Raw genomic sequence first — 19,115 nt, forward strand, 5'->3', positions numbered from 1 at the left:
TGAGGCAAACTAGCCAATAATATAAAGCAGGACACTCAGAGTTTTTTCCCCCTAGTTAAATAAGGAGTGAAAGGGAGACGAGAGTTGATATTGGACCACTGGAAAATAATACTGGTGAGGTCGTAATGGGCAAAGAAATTGCAGATGAACTTAATGAATACTTTGCAGCAGTTTTCGCTGTGGAAGACACAGCAGGATTGAGTGACTTTGCTATTACAAAGGAAAAAAAGCTGGACAAACTCAAAGGTCTTAAGATGGATAAGTCATCTAGACCAGATGGACTACATCCCAGAGTCCTGAGGGATGTTGAAGAGAAAATCGATGCATTGGTCACGATCTTCCAAGAATCGCTTGATTCTGGCATGGTCCTGGAGGACTGGAAAATAGAAAATTGCACTCTTTAAGGGAGAAAGACAAATGAAAGGAAATTATAGGCCGGATAGCCGAACCGCAGTGGTTGGGAAAGTATTGTCGTCCTTTCTTTGAGGAGGTGTTTTCAAGGTGTTTGGAAACTAATGATAAAATAAGTCAATGTCAGCATGATTTCTGTGAAAGAAAACAGTGCCTAACAGACCTTTAGAAGTCTTTGAGGAAGTGAAAAGGAGGGTGGACAAATGAGAGGCAGTGGATATCATTTACTTGGATTTTCAGAAGGCCTTTGATAAGGTAGCACACACGAGGCTGCTGAACACTATAAAATCCTATGGCATTACAGGAAAGATACTGGCATGGACAGAGGAATGGCTGACAGGCAGGAGGCAGCCTGTTGGAATAAATAGGGCTTTTTCAGGTTGGCTGCCAGTGACTGGTGGTGTTCCTCAGGGGTCAGTGTTGGGACTGCCACGTTGTTTGTCAGTGATTTAGATAATGTAATTGATGGCTTTGTGGCAAAGTTTGTGGATGATGCAAAGATAGGTGGAGGGGTAGGTGGTGCTGAGGAAGCAATGCGATTACAGCAGGACTTGGACAAATTTGAAGAAGTGTTTAAAAACATGGCAGATTGAATACAGTGTTGGAAAATATATGATCAGGCATTTTGGTCCAAGGAATAATATTTTTCAGTATTATTTAAATAGACAGAAAATTCACAGGTGCAGGGGGCTTAGGAGTTCTCCTGCAAGAGTCCCAGAAGGTTATTTCACATTTTCAGTCTGTGGTAAAGAAGGGAAATGCAATGCTGGCTTTTCTTTGAAGGGGAATAGGATATTTAAGCAAGGAGACAATGCTGAACCTTTACAAGACACAAGTTAGGCCGTACTTGGAGTTTTGTCAACGTTTTGGGCCCCATATCTCAAAAGGGAAAGGGGAGTCTCATTGAAACCTACGGAGTGTTGAAAGGACTAGATAGGGTGGATGTGGAGAGGTTGTTTCATGTGGTGGGGATATCCAGACTAGAGGACACAGTCTCAACATTGAGGGGAGACCTTGTGAACAGAGGTCAGGAGGAATATTTTTAGCCAGAGAGTAGTGACCATGTGGAATACTCTATCACAGACTGCGGTGGAGGCCAAGTCTGTGGGTATATTTAAGGCGGAAGTTGATCATTTCCTGATTGATCAGGCCATCAAAGGACATGACGAGAAGGCAGGTGTATGGGAATGAGTGGGATCCGGGATCAGCCATAATGGAACGGCGGAGCGGAGTCGATGGGCTGAACGGCCTAATTCTGCTCCTGTGTGTTAATGGTCTTACCAAGATTCACCCTGACCCCCCTCTCCCAGTTAGCACCGTCCCCACCTGTCCCATTTAACCTGTGTCAGTACGTGTGGACTTAAGGACCCGGGGGAGCTCAGGACCCGCCGCCCCGCCGTTGCTGCTGAATCCGCGGTGTTTTTGTTCGGTTGTCGGATGCGGTGAACGAGTTAAAATTAACGGATCGATAATTCTCATTTCGTGTTTATTTCACTCTCCGCACATTTATATTTACAGGGACATTACTCCTGACGCCGGTCCCGGGACCCGACACGTTTACAGACCCGGAGCGGAACCGGAGCAGATTCTCACCGACTGGTTTTCATCCCAGGCCACGAAGAAAGTATAAAGTTTCCCCGTGAATTTATTCCCAGTGAAGGTGTGGAGATGGGACTTGGTCTCCGCGTTGTAAAATGAAACTGTCCCGGACTGGTAACTGAGATAAACTCCCACCCTCCCGGGGATGGGACCGGCAGGGAGACGGGGCCCAGGGGCGGCGAGCAGACCCGACACGTCACAATCCCGATGTAATACGTCACTAAACCGCGCGATGACCCAGAATCCGGTCTCCGGACTCAGACTGAACACTCCCTTCCTCTCCACAGACTCTGCGGCGACTCCCAGACCCCAGACCCGATTCCCCGTCACCTCCACCTCCCAGTAATGTCTCCCCGATGTGAATCCCTCCGATCCCAACACACAAGCCCAGTATGTGAATCTCTTCCCGGTGTCAGGGAGATCCCTCCTGGTCTCGGTCCATCTCACATTCTTCCGATCCTCAGACACCTCGAGACACGGATTCGCCGTTTCCACATCCAGGGTGACAGAGACTGGGGGGAGAAACAGAGAATTAGAGAGTCCCCGGGGATCGGGGAGAGACTCGGGCAGCGCGGTCCCGGGGATCAGGGGGAGACTCGGGCAGCGCGGCCCCGGGGATCGGGGGGAGACTCGGGCAGCGCGGCCCCGGGGATCGGGGGGAGACTCGGTCAGCGCGGCCCCGGGGATCGGGGGGAGACTCGGGCAGCGCGGCCCCGGGGATCGGGGGGAGACTCGGGCAGCGCGGCCCCGGGGATCGGGGGGAGACTCAGGCAGCGCGGCCCCCGGGGATCGGGGGGAGACTCGGGCAGCGCGGCCCCGGGGATCGGGGGGAGAAGCAGAGAATTAGAGAGTCCCCGGGGATCGGGGAGAGACTCGGGCAGCGCGGCCCCGGGGATCGGGGGGAGACTCGGGCAGCGCGTCCCCAGGGATCGGGGGGAGACTCGGGCAGCGCGACCCCGGGGATCGGGGAAAGGCCGCTAGGCCTCAGGCGCGGTCTGGTGGCCGACACGAACCTTTCCCGAGGTTTGACCGAACGAAAGCGGATGGACAACGAATGTCTCCCCAAGGGTTTTCCGCTGGACGGAGAGCAGAGATTTCCCGATCAAATATACACAAAATGCTGGAGGAACCGAGCGGGTCAGGCAGGAGGTGTGGAGAGAGATGGACAGACTACGGTTCAGGTCGACATCTTCCCTCAAGGATAGAAATAGACAGCAGAAACGACTGCGGGAAAGGGGTGGATTAAGATGGGAAAGAGGTGAGTGAATAGATTTAAACTGGAGGTCACGGAGTCCCATCGGCCCAACTTGTTTGTGCTGACCAACTTGCTCGAGTGAGCTAGTCCCATTTGCCCATTATTCTTTTCACCTTTTCTTATCCACGGCCCTGCCAGGATGTGTTGTAAAACATTCTCCCTGTACCCATCTCTACAGTTGATCAAGGGCCCGGTGTAAACAGAGATAACCCTCTTCCCTGTCCATTGTACCATGAATTTTAGTGCCATTAACAAACCTACTAACTATGTCACCGACATTATCATCCAAATCATTAATAGGAATGACAAACAACCCCGGCCCCAGCACTGACCTCTGCAGGTCACAGGCCTCCTGTCCTCTGTGTTTAAGAGACACTTGGACAGATACTTCAATAGGCAAGGCACAGAAGGAGACTGACCTAATGCTGGCCAATGCGATGAATGTAGATGGGTAAATAGGTCAGCACAGATGTGATGGGTCGAAGGGCACATTTCTATGCTGTACGGCGATGGTTCTGTGAACTGAATGGATAAGAACCCCCAAACCCCCCTCTCCCTTCGGGTGCTGGGAATTTCAAACAGACGGTGACCCCTGATCCTTGACTCCTCAGACAGGGAAACATCCTCCCTGTATCCTGCCTGTTGACCCCAGAAGAATTTTTTGTTTCCCTGAGATCTCCTCTCTTTCTTCTGAACAGGGAACAGAGAACATAGAACAGTACAGCACAGGAACAGGCCCTTCATCCAATGTTAACATTCATTTGTGAGTGTGAAGTGTGGAGTGGGGGAGTGTGAAGGTTCGAGACAGTAAAGGAGGTGATAATGGGAAACAGCAGCGGAGAGATAAACGGCAGATTGAACCAGAACCAGGTGGGAGAGGGGTGGAAAGCCTGTGGGTGAACTGTGTGTGTAGACGTAACGAGAAGCTGGAGTGGGACAAAGGTGGAGATGAGGATCCCTTTGTCCCCTTTCCCACAACCCCATCACTCGCAGCCCCTCAAGAGGAAAGGGGAGGAATTTTCAGAGACCCTTAAGCAACACATGTCCTGATGAAGTGTTTCAGTCTGAACTGTTGACTGTTTACTCTTTTCCATCGATGCTTCCTGACCTGCTGAGTTCCCCCAGCATTTTGTGTTTTTTGCTCTACTTTAAATATACTTAATTATTTGCCTCCACAGCTGCCTGTGGCAGATTCACTGTCCTGTGGCTGAAGAAATTCCTCCTCATCTCTGTTCTAAATCGACACCCTCTAGTCGAAGGCTGTGCCTTGTGTTCTCGACCCAGCCGCTATAGGAAACATCCTTCCGACATCCACTCTCTCCAGGTAGGTGTCAGTGAGATCAGGCCAAGACCCTTCATCAGGACCTGTGTTGCTTGGATTACCAGCATCTGCAGATTTTCTCATGTTTGATTTTTAAAGCAGAAGTTGATATGTAAACTTCTTGATTAGTCAGGGTGTCAAATGTTAATGGGGAGGAGGCGGGAGAGTGGAGTTGAGAGGGATATAAATCAGCCATTCTTCTGAACTCCCATGAGTACAGGCCCAGAACCATCAAACACTCCTCATATGTTAACTCTTTTATTCCCAAAATCATTCTTGTGAACCTCCTGGATCCTCTCTAATGCCAGCACATCTTTTCCGATATAAGGGACCCAAAACTGCTCACAATACTCCGTGTGGTCTGACCAATGCCTTATAAACACTCAGAATGACATCCTATTCGAATCCTCTCGAAATGAATGCTAACGTTGAGCTTGCTGAGCTTAACACTGACTCAAACTGCAATTAAACATAAGGGAATCCTGCACAAGGACACCCAAGTCCATTCTGCACCTCTGATTTTTGAATTTTCTCACTGTTTACAAAATCGTCTATGCCTTTATTCCGCCTGCCAAATTGCATGCACGACTTCGCTACTCGATAATCCATCTATCACATCTTTGTCCATTTTCGAATCTGTCTCTGTCCTTCCCCAGACTCTGAGCTTCTGCACCACTACCTTCCCCTTCACCTAACTTCATATCATCTGCCAACTTGGCCACAAAGGCAACAATTCTGTCATCCAAATCATTCTTTGTCTATCTTGGCTTTGTGTTCCTCGAAGAATTCCAGCAGATTTGTCGGGTAAGATTTCCCCTTCAGGGAAGACACGCTGTCTTTGCCCTATTTTATCATGTGCCTCCATGTACCCAAAAGCAGTTCCATTAATACTGGACTCCAGCATCTTTCCAAGCACACCACATCCAGACTAACACACCTGTAATTTTCTTTCCTCAGCTGCTCTGCCTTCTTAAAGAGTGAAGTGACCTGTGCAATTTTCATTCGTCTTGAATATCCAATTATCTAGTGATCCCTGAAAGATCATTATAAATGCCCCCATATTCTCTTCAGCTAACTCTTTCCGAACACTGGGGTGTAGTCCATCTGGTCCAGGTACCCTCAGACCATCAATCTTCCCACGCACTTTCTCCTCAGTAACATCAACAACACTCAATTCTGTCCCCAGACACTCTCACATTTCTGACATACAGCTGGCATCTTCCACAGTGAGGATTGACACAAAATATTAAATAAGCACTTCGACAATGTATTTTGTCACATGTCTCCTCTCCACTGTCATTTTCCTGGGGTCCAATATCCACTCTTGCCTCTCTTTTACTCTTTAGAGTTTTCTGTCCTCTTGAGTATTGTAGGCAAGCTTTCCCTCATATCTCATTTTCTCTCCTTCGGGCTTTGTAATTGCTTTCTGTTGATTATCAAAATCTCCTCAACACTTCAACATCCTGCTAATTTTTGCTCTATTGTATGCCCTCTCTTTCACTTTTATGCTGTCTTTGACTTCCCTTCTTAAACAAGGTTGCCTCATTCTCCGTGGATAATACTCCTCCGTCTTTGGGATTTACCTATCCAAATTGCCCCCAGAAATTCCAGTCTTTGTTGTTCTGCAATCATCCCTGCTGGTGTCCCCTCCCACTCTACTTTGGTCAGCTCTTCCCTCATGCCTCTGTAACTAACTTTACTCCACTCTAATACCAATACATCTGACTTTATCTCCCTCTCAAACTCCAGGGTGAATTCTATCATTTTATGATCACTACTTCCTAAAGATTCTTTTCCCTTAGTCTCCCAAATCATATCTGGTTCACTATACAAATCCCACTCTAGAATTGCCTTTCTCCCATTGGGCTCAACCACAAGCAGTTCAAAAAAGCCATCTTGGGGACTTTCTACAAATTCCCTCTCTTGGGATGCAGCACCAACATGATTTTCCCAATCTACCTCCTTGTTGAAATCCCCCATTCCGACTGTCACATTGCATTTTTTTTTTCCATTTCCTAGTGTAATTTGTATCCCATTTCGACCCTGGTTACTATTTGGAGGCCTGTATATAATTACCATCAGGGTCATTTTACCCTTGCAGTTTTTTAACTCCACCCACAATGACTCAACATATTCCAATCCTATGTCAACTCTCTCGAAGGATTTCATTTCATTTTTTAGAACAGAGCCTCCCCATCCCCTCTGCCTACCTGCCTGTCCTTTGAATACAAGGTGTATCCTTGGATGTTGGGCTTCAACCAGCATCTCCTTTCAGCCACAACTCAGTGACGCCAACAACGTTATACCTGCCAATCTCTACCTGTGCTACAACATCATCAACCTTATTCCGTATACTGGAGCATTCAAATATAACACCTTCAGTCCTGTATTCATCAGCCTATTCGACACTGTCCACATGAACTTAAGCAAGATCTATGATATCAATGATAGACCACAGTTCGGGTATTGTCTGCATGTCCACTTCCTCGAATATAGTGAAACATAGAAACACAGAAAACATAGAGCACAATACAGGCCCTTCGGCCCACAAAGCTGTGTTGAACATGTCCCTACCTTAGAACTACCTAGGCCTTACCCATGGCCCTCTATTTTTATAAGCTCCATGTAGCCATTCATGAGTCTCTTAAAAGACCCTGTCGTTTCCGGCTGCAGCACCACCACCAGCAGCCCGTTCCGCGCACTCACCATTCTCTGCATAAAAAACATACCTCCGACATCTCTGTATCTCCTTCCAAGCACCTTCAAACTATGCCCTCTCATGCTAGCCATTTCAGTCCTGGGAAAAAGCCTCTGACTGTCCACGCGATCAATGCCTGTCATTATCTTCTACACCTCTATCAGGTCACCTCTCATCCTCCGTCGTTCCAAGGAGAAAAGGCCGAGTTCACTCAACCTATTCTCATAAGGCATACCCCCCTCCAAAAAAAAAACAGGCAACATCCTTGTAAATCTCCTCTGCACCCTTTCTATTGGTTTCCACATCCTTCCTGTAGTTGTAGTGAGGTGACCAGAATTGAGCACAGTACTCCAAGTGGGCTGACCAGGGTCTTATATACGTGCAACATTACCTCTCGGCTCTTAAACTCAATCCCACGATTGATGAAGGCCAGTGCACCGTACGCCTTCTTAACCACAGAGTCAACCCGTGTAGGATGTCATTACACTGGACAGGAAGAATCAGGAGGATGTTACCGGGACTGGGGGGTTTGGATTAAAAGTAGAGAGTGTTTAAGCTTGGGCTATTTCGCTGTAGTGTAGGATGTTGATTGTTGATCCCTTATCGAGGTAAATACATTCACAACGGGCTGAGATAAAGTGAGTCTTTTTCTGAGAAATGGGAGTACAGAACCAGAGGGCTCAGATTGAAAGTGAGAGGGGAAGTTTTTATGAGGGATCTGTGGGGCAACATTCCCACAGACAGGTGGGTGGGCAGATGGAATTTGCTGTCAGATGCTGTAGAAACAGGTAAAATTAAAATAGTTTAAGATGAACTTACACAGGTACATAGATAGGAAGTGGTTAGAGGGATATGGGGCAAACACACACAAATGGGACATGCTCAAGAAGACATCTTGGTCTTGCAGATGTATGAAGTGGTTCATGGGTTCAAACCCTCCCAGATCATCCTCCTGAGGAATCTCACCCTGGAGTCTGTCTGTGAACTGTTGATGTGACATCACGTCAGAGGGCAGCTCTCTGCACAGAACAGACTGGGTAAGGACGGCAGGTTTCATTCCTAAGTCAGAACGTGGGCCTATTTCTTTGGCCATGTGTCACACTCAGATATTATGTGTGAGTATGTGTGTGTGTTGATTGTGGTAAATATCAGTGTGTTTGTGCACATTGAAGTATTTCTATGTTACAGTGTGTCATCACATGTCTGGTGTGTGCTGACAATGTGTGACATGTGTGAGTTGTTTAAGCAAATAAATTACCGTGTCTGAAGAGAATAGTTTCTAGGTTACTGAAGGAAATATCAACGTACATTGCTGCGTCTCTGACTACAATCTGCCAATCCTTCCTGTGTATGTGTGTGTCGGGCTGTTTTGCCAGTCTGGTTATGCTGTCTGTGCTTCTCCTGAGATGAAATCCTGAACAATGTCAATGCTGGCTGGGTTGTCCGGGCTCATTCTCACAATGCTTCAATGTTGTGGTCTGATAACCATAAGCTCATAAAATATAGGAGCAGAATTTGGCCATTTGGCCCACTGTGACTGCTCCACCATTCAATCATGGCTGATCCTTTTCATCTCCTCCTCAGCCCCACTCCCCGGCCTTCTCGCCACAACCTCTGATACTGTGTGCAATCTAGAACCTGTCAAGTTCGGCCTTAAATATGCCCAATGACCTGGCCTCCACGGCTGCCTGTGGTAACAAGTTCTGCAAATTCACCACCCTCCGGCTAAAGAAATTTCTCTGCGTCTCTGTTTTTAAATAAGACACCCCTGTATCTTGAGGCTGTGCCCTCTTGTCCCAGACTCCCCCACCATGAGAAACATCCTTCCCACATCTACTCTGTCTTGGCCTTCCAACATTCAAAAGGTTTCAGTGAGATCCCCCATCATCTTTCTAAATTCCCGCAAGTACAGACCCAGAACCATCAAACATTCCTCGTATGATAACCCTTTCATTCCTGGAATCATCCTTGTGAACCTCCTCTGGACCCTCTCCAATGCCAGCACATCTTTTCTCAGATGAGGAGCCCAAAACTGTTCACAATACTCAAGGTGAGGCCTCACCATTGCCTTATAAACCCTCAGCATCACATCCCTGCTCCTGTATACTAAACTCCTGGAACTGAATGCTAACATTTCATTTACCTTCCTCACAACTGACTCTACCTGCAAGTTAACCTTCAGGGTGCTCTGCAGAAGGACCCCCACATCCATCTGCATCTCAGATTTTTGAATTGTCTCCCCATTTTAAATAATCTGCATATTATGTCTACTACCAAAGTGCATGACCATGAATTTCCCAGCATTGTGTATCATTTGCCACTTTCTTGCCCAGTCTCCTCATCCAAGTCCTTTGAAGCCTACCTGTTTCCTCAACACTACCGGCCCCTCCACCAATCTTATTATATGCTATCTTGTCCAGTATCACCAAGTATTCCATAACCTCATACTTAACAATTGACACTAATGTCTTCCCACCCACAGAGGTGAGGCTAACTGGTCTATAACTTCATTTCTGCTGCCTTCCTCATGACTAAGAGTTGGGTGACATTTGTAATTTCCAGTCCTCTGGCACCATACCAGAGTCCAATGATTTTTGAAAGATCATTTCAAATGCCTCCACAATGTCTACCGTTACCTCTTTCAGAACACTAGGGTGCAGTTCATCTGGTCTGAGTGACTTATGTCCCTTTTTGAGCACCTTCTCCCTTGTAACAGTAACTGTACTCACTTCTCTTCCCTCGCACCCTTCAGCACCTGACACAGTGCCAGTGTCTTCCACAGTGAAGACTGATGAAAATACTCATTTAGTTCATCTATCATCTCTTTGTCCCCTGTTATTATATATCCAGCCTTATTTTCTAGTGGTCCTATATCCACTCTCATCTTTATTTTATTTTTTCACAATACTTGAAAATCAATTTGATATTGTTTGTTTGTTTGACCTGCTGCATTCGCCAGCAACTTTGATGTGTGTTGCTTGATATTGTTTGCTTACTTGTTTTATAAAGACAGGTGTGTAAAAAGGGCCTGAAGGATCATTGGAGACCCAAGTCACCCCAACAACAAACTGTACCAGTCGCTACCATACAGGAACTGGTATAGCAGCATAAACACCAGAACCAACAGGGTCCGGGGACAGCTTCTTCCACCAGGCCATCAGACTGCTTAACTCGTGCTGAGACAAGTGTATTTCGATGTTATATTGACTGGAATGTTATACATATTATTTTTCATAAATTACTATAAACTGCACATTTAGACAGAAGATTTTTCCTGCTCGTTTATAGAAAGGATATAAGTAATAAAGTCAATTCAATTCAATTCCATATTTCATTTTTCCCCTCCCAATCATTTTTTTCAGTTCCTCTCAGTAGGTATTTAAAAGCCTCCCAATTCTCTGTCTTCCTATTAATTTTCACTTTGTTGTATGCCCACTCTTTTTCATTTACATCAGCATTATCAGCCACGATTGTACTATTTTGCCATTTGAGTATTTATTTACTTTTGGAATATATCTATCCTTCACCTTCCTCATTTTCCCAGAATCTGATATCATTTGTGCTCTGCTGTCATTCTGGACAACATCTCACCCCAATTTACTTTGGCCGGCTCCTCTTTCAGACCACTGTAATTTCTTTTACTCCTCTGGAATACTACAACGTCAGACTTAACTTTTTCCTTATCAAATCTCAAGTTGAACTCAGTCATGTTGTGAGCATTCTCTCCTCAGGTTTTTTTCCTAAGATATCACCTCTGGTTCAATACATAACACCCAATCCAGTAGAGCTGTTCCCCCAGTAGGCTCAATGACAAACTGCACTAAAAAGTTATCACATGGCATTCAACAAATTCACTCTCTTGAGATCCATTATCAATCTAATTTTCCCAATTGACCTGCTTGTTGAACTCTCCCATGACTATTGTAACATTGTCTGTTTCATTGGCCTTCTCTATTTCCAGTTGTAATCTGTGGTCCACATCCAGCTACTGTTGGGATCCTGTATGTGACTGTCATCAGTGTCATTTTCACTTCTGAATTTCCTTAACTCAACCCACAAGGAATCAACATCTTCCAATCCTATGTCACATCTTTCTATTGATTTACCAGGAGAGCCATGTCACCCCCTCTGCCTACCTTCCTATACCACCGATACAAATGTGTAACCTTGGAAATTCATCTCCCAACTACAACCATCCTTCAGTCATGGTTCAGTGATGGCCACAGCATCATACCTGACAATCTGTAACCGAGCAACAAGATCATCCACCTTATTTCTCACACTCCATGCATTGAGATATAACACTTTGGGTACCATACCTGCTACCTTTTTCATTCTGCATCCCTAATGCACTGATACTCAACCTGCTGGCTGCAATTTTGTCCTCACATCTGTCCGCCCTAAATGACAGCTCTGTCTCTGCAACAAGATCATCCACCTTATTCTTTATACTCCATGCATTGAGATATGACGCTTTGGGTACTGTATTTCCTATCCTTTTTCATTCTGCATCCCTAATGCACTGATACTCACCCAGCTGGCTGCAGTTTTGTCCTCGTATCTGGCTGCCCCATCTGACAGTCTGACTGCACACTATCTTTGCATTTTTACCATCAATCCTACCCCTTCACTCGTTCCTAACCACCCCCCCCCCAACAAATTAGTTTAAACCCTCCCCAACAGCTCTATCAAACCTCTCTGTGAGAATATTGTTCTCCCTCGGGTCCAGGTGCAACCCATCCCTTTTGAGCAGGTCATTTCTCCACCAGAAAAGATCCCAATGATCCAAAAACCTGAAGCCCTGCCCCCTGCACCAGCTTCTCAGGCATGCTTTAATCTGCCAAATTATCCTGCTCCTACCCTCACCAGCACGTCGCACAGGCAGCAGTCCAGAAATTATAAACCTGAAGGTACTGCTTCTGAGCTTTCCACCAAGCTCTCCAAATTCTATTTTCAGGACCTCTTTGTTTTTACTTCCAATGTCATTGGTCCCGAAATATACCAACATATCCAGCTGTTTTCCCTCACTCTCTAAAATGCTGCAGACACGACCCGAAGCATCCCTGATTCTGGCACCTAGGAGGCAACATACCATTCGGGTGTCCCGTTCACATCCACAGATTCTCCTGTCTGTTCCCGACTGAGTCCCCAATCACTACCACTCCCCTCTTTTCCCTCGAACAACAGTGAGAGTTGCCAATCCAGAAGGAGGGAGACCTGCATCATTCAGAGTCTGCACTCACAGCGCACGAAGGACTTGTGTATTTTTCTGACAAGCCCGGTGATCACACTGATGCCCGCTTTTATTCCCTACAATATCATCAAGTCAGTATTAATTTCCCAGCTCCTCTGGTAGGATTCAAACTCATGTCTTGGCGTGTTAGTGCAGTGTGCCTGGGATCGGGACACAGTGGTTCATCGGCCAGTCCCGTGTATTGGTTGTATTGTGGCTCTGTGCTGGTGTGTTCAGGGGTCTGACATCTCCAGCTGACCATGTGACAGTGACGCCCCCCCCCCCCAGTCGGTGGGGTTGATGTGGAATAAACTTCAGTTCCACTTCAACCCAATATTACAGTAATCTTTGCCTCAAATTTGAAATTAATTGTGATCTCACAAACAAGAAGAAATGAATTTTTGTAAGTTTTACCTCGATTAATGGCATCAAGTGTTTCTCTCAGCACTGTGTTCAGCAAATAGAGGTGATCAAATTTTTCAACCGGTAGGGCCTCATCTGTCACTGACAATTCCGGGACATCATCATTAATCCTGTAAATAATAAACTGATGGTGATAAACTGCTATTCTACACTATTTTACAAATCCATACAGGGTTTCAGTAAAGAGCATGTCCTACCTCCTGTTCCGATGAGCTTCCTCCTGAAAGAAATAAAACACAAATCTGAATAGACTGAGACTACCGACATCCTGAATTTCATCCAAACCATTACAAGGTGTTGAAAATTCCCACTCCCACAGTCACTCACACACACAGACAATACAGAACCAGGGGTTGAAAATTCCCACTCCTGCAGTCACTCACACACACAGACAATACAGAACCAGGGGTTGAAAATTCCCACTCCTGCAGTCACTCACACACACAAACAATGCAGAACCAGGGGTTGAAAATTCCCACTCCTGCAGTCACTCACACACACAGACAATACAGAACCAGGGGTTAAATTACAGGAAAGGTTTCTGAAAATTAGATCATTACTGAGAGGATGAAACTTACAGGAAAGACAGGACGGGTTGCGCATTTTCATCTGGATAAGACGTCAGGGTGATAAGATGGAGTAATTTAAGATCAATGATGGATTTGATTGTGTGCATGTGGAGAAAGTATATCTATTTATGGGCAGATGGATCTTAAAAAATCCCATAAGAAATTTAGTGAAGAGCACGTGGAACTCACAAGCACAGGAGTGATTGAAGCGGAACAGCAGAGATTGAATGTCATGGGGAAACTGGATGAACACGAGGGACCAGGGAGTTCGGGCACTGTTGCTGGGTGTGGTGAGTAGGTGGGAGGAGGTTTGTTTAGCAGGGAAGCAGATCGGAGAAGATGGACCGAATGGCCTGTTTATGATGGAGAATGGGATATTATCCTGTATGAAGTTTATCCGAGAAAGTAAAGAAACAGTGAATGTTTCCCTAATCTGATGGAAACCGGATATTGAGGATAAGTCTGATGTGTGGGTCACATTCTTTGTTCTCAGTGATTGACAGAGAGACCCTCACACCCACCACATCAGACACACTCACAGCCTGTGATTGGAACTGGGTGTTAATGTGAGATTTAGAGGATATTTAACAGGTAATTAAGGACACAGTCTGCAACTCTGTGTTATTTTCAGAGCAAATAATTTCAGAGCAGATTACATTCTGTCCTGGAATGTACAGAAGTTGTGGAAGTCCAGTTCTGGGACAGCAACAACCCTGTATAGTTTCATCAATTGTCTAGTGAGAAACAGTTTACTGCCATTTGTAAATGCTGTGTGTTGGAGCAATGCATCTGTTTTCTGTCTGCAATGTATTCTGTGTTACGTGTTTATTATGGTAACACGTCATGTGAGTGGGGGCGTGGGAAAAGCGAACCGAATAAGTTACATATTCGAACTTTGTTCTCAAAAGTTTTGAGCTGGGGACGGACGGATGTCATATCTTTGTTGAACGATACGTTGCAGCTTAACTTACGATTTATAATACTTAAGATTCATCGCTTCTAGATTGTATGTTGCTTATAGAGGATCGAATACATATCTTAGACATTTTGGAACGTCATCGTTGGAGTGATTGGAGGGTGCGTCATTCAAGTATAACAATCTGTGTGAGGTTGCCTGCAGCGGCAATTGATTTGTCAGAACTGGTCACTGTGCTGTGTTTATTTCAAATATACCACTGTTCATTTCGTGCTCTTTGACAGGAAAAAATTGAAATATAATCCCTCACCTTGAGAAATATCACACTGTCTTTTTGATCCATCTGTTCCTTTAACTTTGAGATTTCCTCCTGAATCCACCCGATATTCTCTTGAATCTCTCGAATATTTTTTTCCATTCGATTTAGAATCCTCTCCTCTTCCTCCCTGAGATCCCTGAGTAAGCTCTGCTCTTTCTCAGTGATAATCTGGCGCAGTTCTGCAAACTGAGACGTGATGTGGGTCTGAACACTGTGTGACTGTTCCTATCGAATGAAAGGTGAAGATTAATTTACTATATTGCTGTCTGTATTTCCTGATGACGTTAAGGTGACCATTCGGTCCATTAAAGTTCATGCTTCTGAATCATTCCCGTCAACCCCATTCCCTCACGTTTTCCTGAAACCTCCCTCATTGACCTATTAACTCCTACCTGATTCACATACAACTTCCCCCACCTTCACAGGGTTAATTGTAATTAACCATTCATCCAGCATGTCCTTGGGATGTGTCTGAAACTGTCGTGGTCACAGGAAGAGCATGCAAACTCCACACGGACAGTACCAGAGGTCAAGATCGAACCCGAGTCACTAGAGCTGCGATACTCTGCTATTCTGCATTAAAGGGAGCAAAAGTATACAGTAATATCAGAAAATCCGCTCAGGAAGCCTCACCCGAACTCCGGAAATCTTCTCTTTCTGTTGCTGCTCCTTTTCCTGGAAGTCTGATTTCTTTTTTGTGAGAGAGTCTAAGGAAGATTTTAGCTGATCCTGAAAGTCAGAGAGCGTAAGAAATAGAAAAAAGGGAGAACAAAAGAAACAGGGGATCAAACGCGATTACCGCACACAAAATGCCAGAGGAACTCAGCATCTACAGTGGCATGCAAAAGTTTGGGCACCCCGGTCAAAATTTCTTTTACTGAGAATAGCTAAGCGAGTAAAAGATGAACTGATTTCCAAAATGCATAAAGTTAAAGATGACAGATTTCTTTAATGTTCTAAGCAAATATGGTTTTTTTATTTCCATATTTTGCGGTTTCAAAATAACAATAACATTGCGGCCTAGAAGTTCTATTTTAACTTCATCAGTCCACAGGACTTGTTTCCAAAATGCATCAGGCTTGTTTGGATGTTCTTTGAACTCTTCAAATAGAACTTTTTGGCCACAATGAGCAAAGGTATGTTGGAGCAAAAGAGGGTGCAGGATTTCATGAAAAGAATCCCTCTCCAACTGTTCAGCACGGGGGTGGACTGATCATGTTTTGGGCTTGTGTTGCAGCCAGTGGTCTGGGGAACATTTACTGGTAGAGGGAAAAATGAATTTAATTAAATACCAGCAAATTCTGGAAGCAAATGTCACACCGTCTGTAAAAAAGCTGAAAAGAGGATGGCTTGTACAACAGGATAATGAACCTAAACACACCTCAAAATCCACAATGGACTACCTCAAGAGGCGCAAGCTGAAGATTTTGCCATGGCCCTCACAGTTCCCCCGACCAAAACATCATCAAGAATCTGTGGATAGAACTCAAAAGAGCAGTGCATGCAAGACGGCCCAAGAATCTCACAGAACTTGAAGCCTTTTGCAAGGTAGAATGTGCAAAAATCAACCAAACATGAAATGAAAAACTCAGCTGGCTGCAGAAAGTGTTTACAAGCTGTGATACTTGTCAAAGGGGGTGTTAGTAAGTACTGCCCATGCAGGGTGCCCAAACTTTTGCTTCGGGCCCTTTTCCTTTTTTGTTATTTTGAAACTGTAAAAGATGGAAATAAAAACATTTATTGCTTAAAATATTAAAGAAATGTGTCATCTTTAACTTCATGCCTTTTCAAAATTTGTTCATTTTTACTCGCTTAGCTATTCACAGGAACAGAAATTTTGACCAGGAGTGCCCAAAATTTGCAAGCCACTGTGTGCAGGACAAAGAAACAGTCGACGTTTCGGGATGAGACCCTTCACTAGGACTGGGAAGGAATGGGGCAGAAGCCAGAGTAAAAAGGTTGGGGACGAGAACCAGCTGACAGGTGACGGGTGAGACAACGTGAGGGGGAACGTGGGGGAGGGTGGTGAAGTGAGAAGCTGAGAGGGGACAGGTGGAAGAGGCAAAGAGCTGAAGAAGGAGGAAACTAACACGAGAGGACAATTGGCCATGGAAGTAAAGGGAGGAATTCGGTCTGTTTGGGCCCCTGAATGGTGACGAGGGAGGAGGTGTCGGAGTCAGGTGTATCACCTGTCCCGTTTACAGATATCGGTGTCAGGAGGGAGATCAGTTGGACGGAGCGAGTGGATAAGGGAGTTACGTAGAGAGCGATCTCTACGGAGAGCGGAGAGTTGTGGAAGTGACATGGCGGTGGGATGTGCTTGGTGATAGAATCGCGTTGGAGATGGTGAAAGATGCAGAGAACGATATGTTAGTTATGGAACCTCGTGTGTTTGTAGGTAGCACTTTGGAGATTCAGTTGACGATGGGGTGAGTATCAAATTCGGATTAGTTTTACCTTGTAGATTTTAACAGCTTCTTTAATCGGCATGAAGCGGTGCTCTGTGTGTTCCTGCGCATCTCTACAGATCACACAGATCAGTGTCTTGTCCGTTTCACAAAACAGCTTCAGTTCTTCCTCATGTTCCTCGCAGTGAAGTTTACTTTCCTTCCCTTTCGGATTCAGGTTTAGATTTCGAATTTTTTCAACCAGATTTGCTAAGGCCCGACTGGCCCTGAGGGTGCGGTCAGCAAACACCTCTCTACACTCCGGGCAGGAGTTTCTCTCCTCCCTTTCCCAACACCGTGTGATACAAGAGCGACAGAAGTTGTGCGCGCACTCCAGCGACACCGGATCTGTGAAGAAATCCAGGCAGATGGGACAAATTGCCTCCTCGCTCAAACTCTCGACCTGTCCTTTCGAAGCCATGTTAACTCCTGGCACTTCCTGATTCAGAACGCTGCCGATCCCCTGCAGTACCGCGATTGTCCACTACAGGCGCTGCAGACTCAGCGAATGAACATTACGTTACTGCCTGTGATTTCCACACCAGGGTGGGATCGGAAACACATAAACTGGTCGGAAATAAACACTTGGCCATGGACTGCCCAAGCCCGGCTGCAAAAGGAGGATGGTGGGCATGGGGCTAGTAATCCCAGTGCGACAGATACTTCAGGGAACGCTGGAGAGCTGCTGTTGGCCTGTGCCCCAGTAGGCGTGATGGGCGAAGGAAGAAGCAGAACAGAAATGAAGCCGGAGAGAAGAGCCTGGTTCAGTCTGAGGCAGGACTGAAAGGGGCAAGTTCTGAAAAGAGAGGCACAAGAGACTGCAGATGCTGGAATCTCGAGTCAGAAATATGATGCTGGAGGAGCTGAGGGGGTCAGGCAGCATCTGTGGAGGGGAATGTAAAATCGACTTTCCGGGTCGGGATCCTTCATCTGGACTGTCTCAACCTGAAATGCCTGACCTGATGAGTAATTCCAGCAGCTCCTTTTTATTGTTTCTCCAGGTCTAAAGAGAGTAAGGTTTGGGTGCAAAACGGTGGCAAATATTGAAAGCAACTATAAAATTAGTTAATGCCATGAAACTGGGGTTATGGAGAGAATATTGTGCTTTGCGGAGACAGATGAAGTGATAATGACCGACCTGTGACTACTGGGAAAAAAAACACAGGACCGGATATTCAACGTCACAGGGAGCAAAACATTATTTTTTCGGTAACGTCCTGATTTCAACAGCCCTTTGTGAGAGAAACTTCGTGATTTAACGCATGTCCATCCCGGCTCCAATGGAAGGCCCGGTCTCCCTCACTCAGCCCAGAAGTTGAATATTATTATGGTGACTAAAGTCCATATAGATATTCACAGGGTTAAATCGTGCAGTGCCTTTACCCAGTGATTTTACATTCTTTGCCAGTGGGGTATTTAGTGCTATTTTACATTCGATAAAACCGATAGGACTGTTGTCGCTCATGTGTCCCCCGGGGTGTTTCACTACGACAATAACTGAGAAGCTTCCTCAGCCAACCTGGCCCCTCCCTGTCCAGGAGCAGGGGGACCCTGTAGTTTCAATGCTGTCCCTGCAGCCTGGAAAGTGCCGGTCGGCAACATTCCTGTACGACAGGGGTCCCCAACATTTTCCATGCCATGGATCAATGTCATTAACCGTGGACCCCAGGTTGGGAACATCAGCTCTGCGGACATCTCGATGTGATGACAGACCAACAGGCTTTGGGGGTCTTCCACCGAGTTGATGATCTGCCAGCAGCACTTGATGTCCGTCTTTCTGTGCGTCCAGGGAACAGCCCGAGGATCAGTGATCCTTCTGTCACGCAGCTGCTGTGGCGCAGGCCCTTGTATCTTTCTCCACACATCTTCACCATCCCACAGTCCGCAAAGAGGTGAGAGACCGTCTCGTCTCCACTGCAGTAAT

General features: G+C 45.9%; 1 protein-coding gene and 1 long non-coding RNA gene across 5 annotated transcripts; one reads left to right on the forward strand and one right to left on the reverse strand.

Moving 5' to 3' along the window:
- Positions 1 to 1,903: 1,903 nt before the first annotated feature.
- LOC140185243 (zinc-binding protein A33-like) lies at positions 1,904 to 18,039 on the reverse strand. Its single transcript, XM_072238635.1, has 6 exons — positions 17,202 to 18,039; positions 15,378 to 15,473; positions 14,736 to 14,969; positions 13,138 to 13,160; positions 12,932 to 13,050; positions 1,904 to 2,522 (listed from the first exon to the last, which is right to left on the reverse strand). Exons 1-6 carry the CDS (start codon positions 17,610 to 17,612, stop codon positions 1,969 to 1,971), a joined length of 1,437 nt encoding a protein of 478 aa, XP_072094736.1. The 5' UTR covers positions 17,613 to 18,039; the 3' UTR covers positions 1,904 to 1,968.
- LOC140185244 (uncharacterized) lies at positions 2,056 to 10,613 on the forward strand. 4 transcript variants are annotated; one of them, XR_011882538.1, is made up of 4 exons: positions 2,056 to 2,071; positions 4,444 to 4,589; positions 8,192 to 8,321; positions 10,294 to 10,613. It is a non-coding gene; the product is annotated as an uncharacterized lncRNA (long non-coding RNA). The 4 variants fall into 4 exon arrangements; XR_011882537.1 differs by lacking the exon at positions 2,056 to 2,071 and adding an exon at positions 2,462 to 2,512; XR_011882539.1 differs by lacking the exon at positions 2,056 to 2,071 and adding an exon at positions 3,254 to 3,268.
- Positions 18,040 to 19,115: the final 1,076 nt, after the last annotated feature.

Source organism: Mobula birostris, chromosome 20 (assembly GCF_030028105.1).
Source record: "Mobula birostris isolate sMobBir1 chromosome 20, sMobBir1.hap1, whole genome shotgun sequence".
Classification (NCBI taxonomy): domain Eukaryota; kingdom Metazoa; phylum Chordata; class Chondrichthyes; order Myliobatiformes; family Myliobatidae; genus Mobula; species Mobula birostris.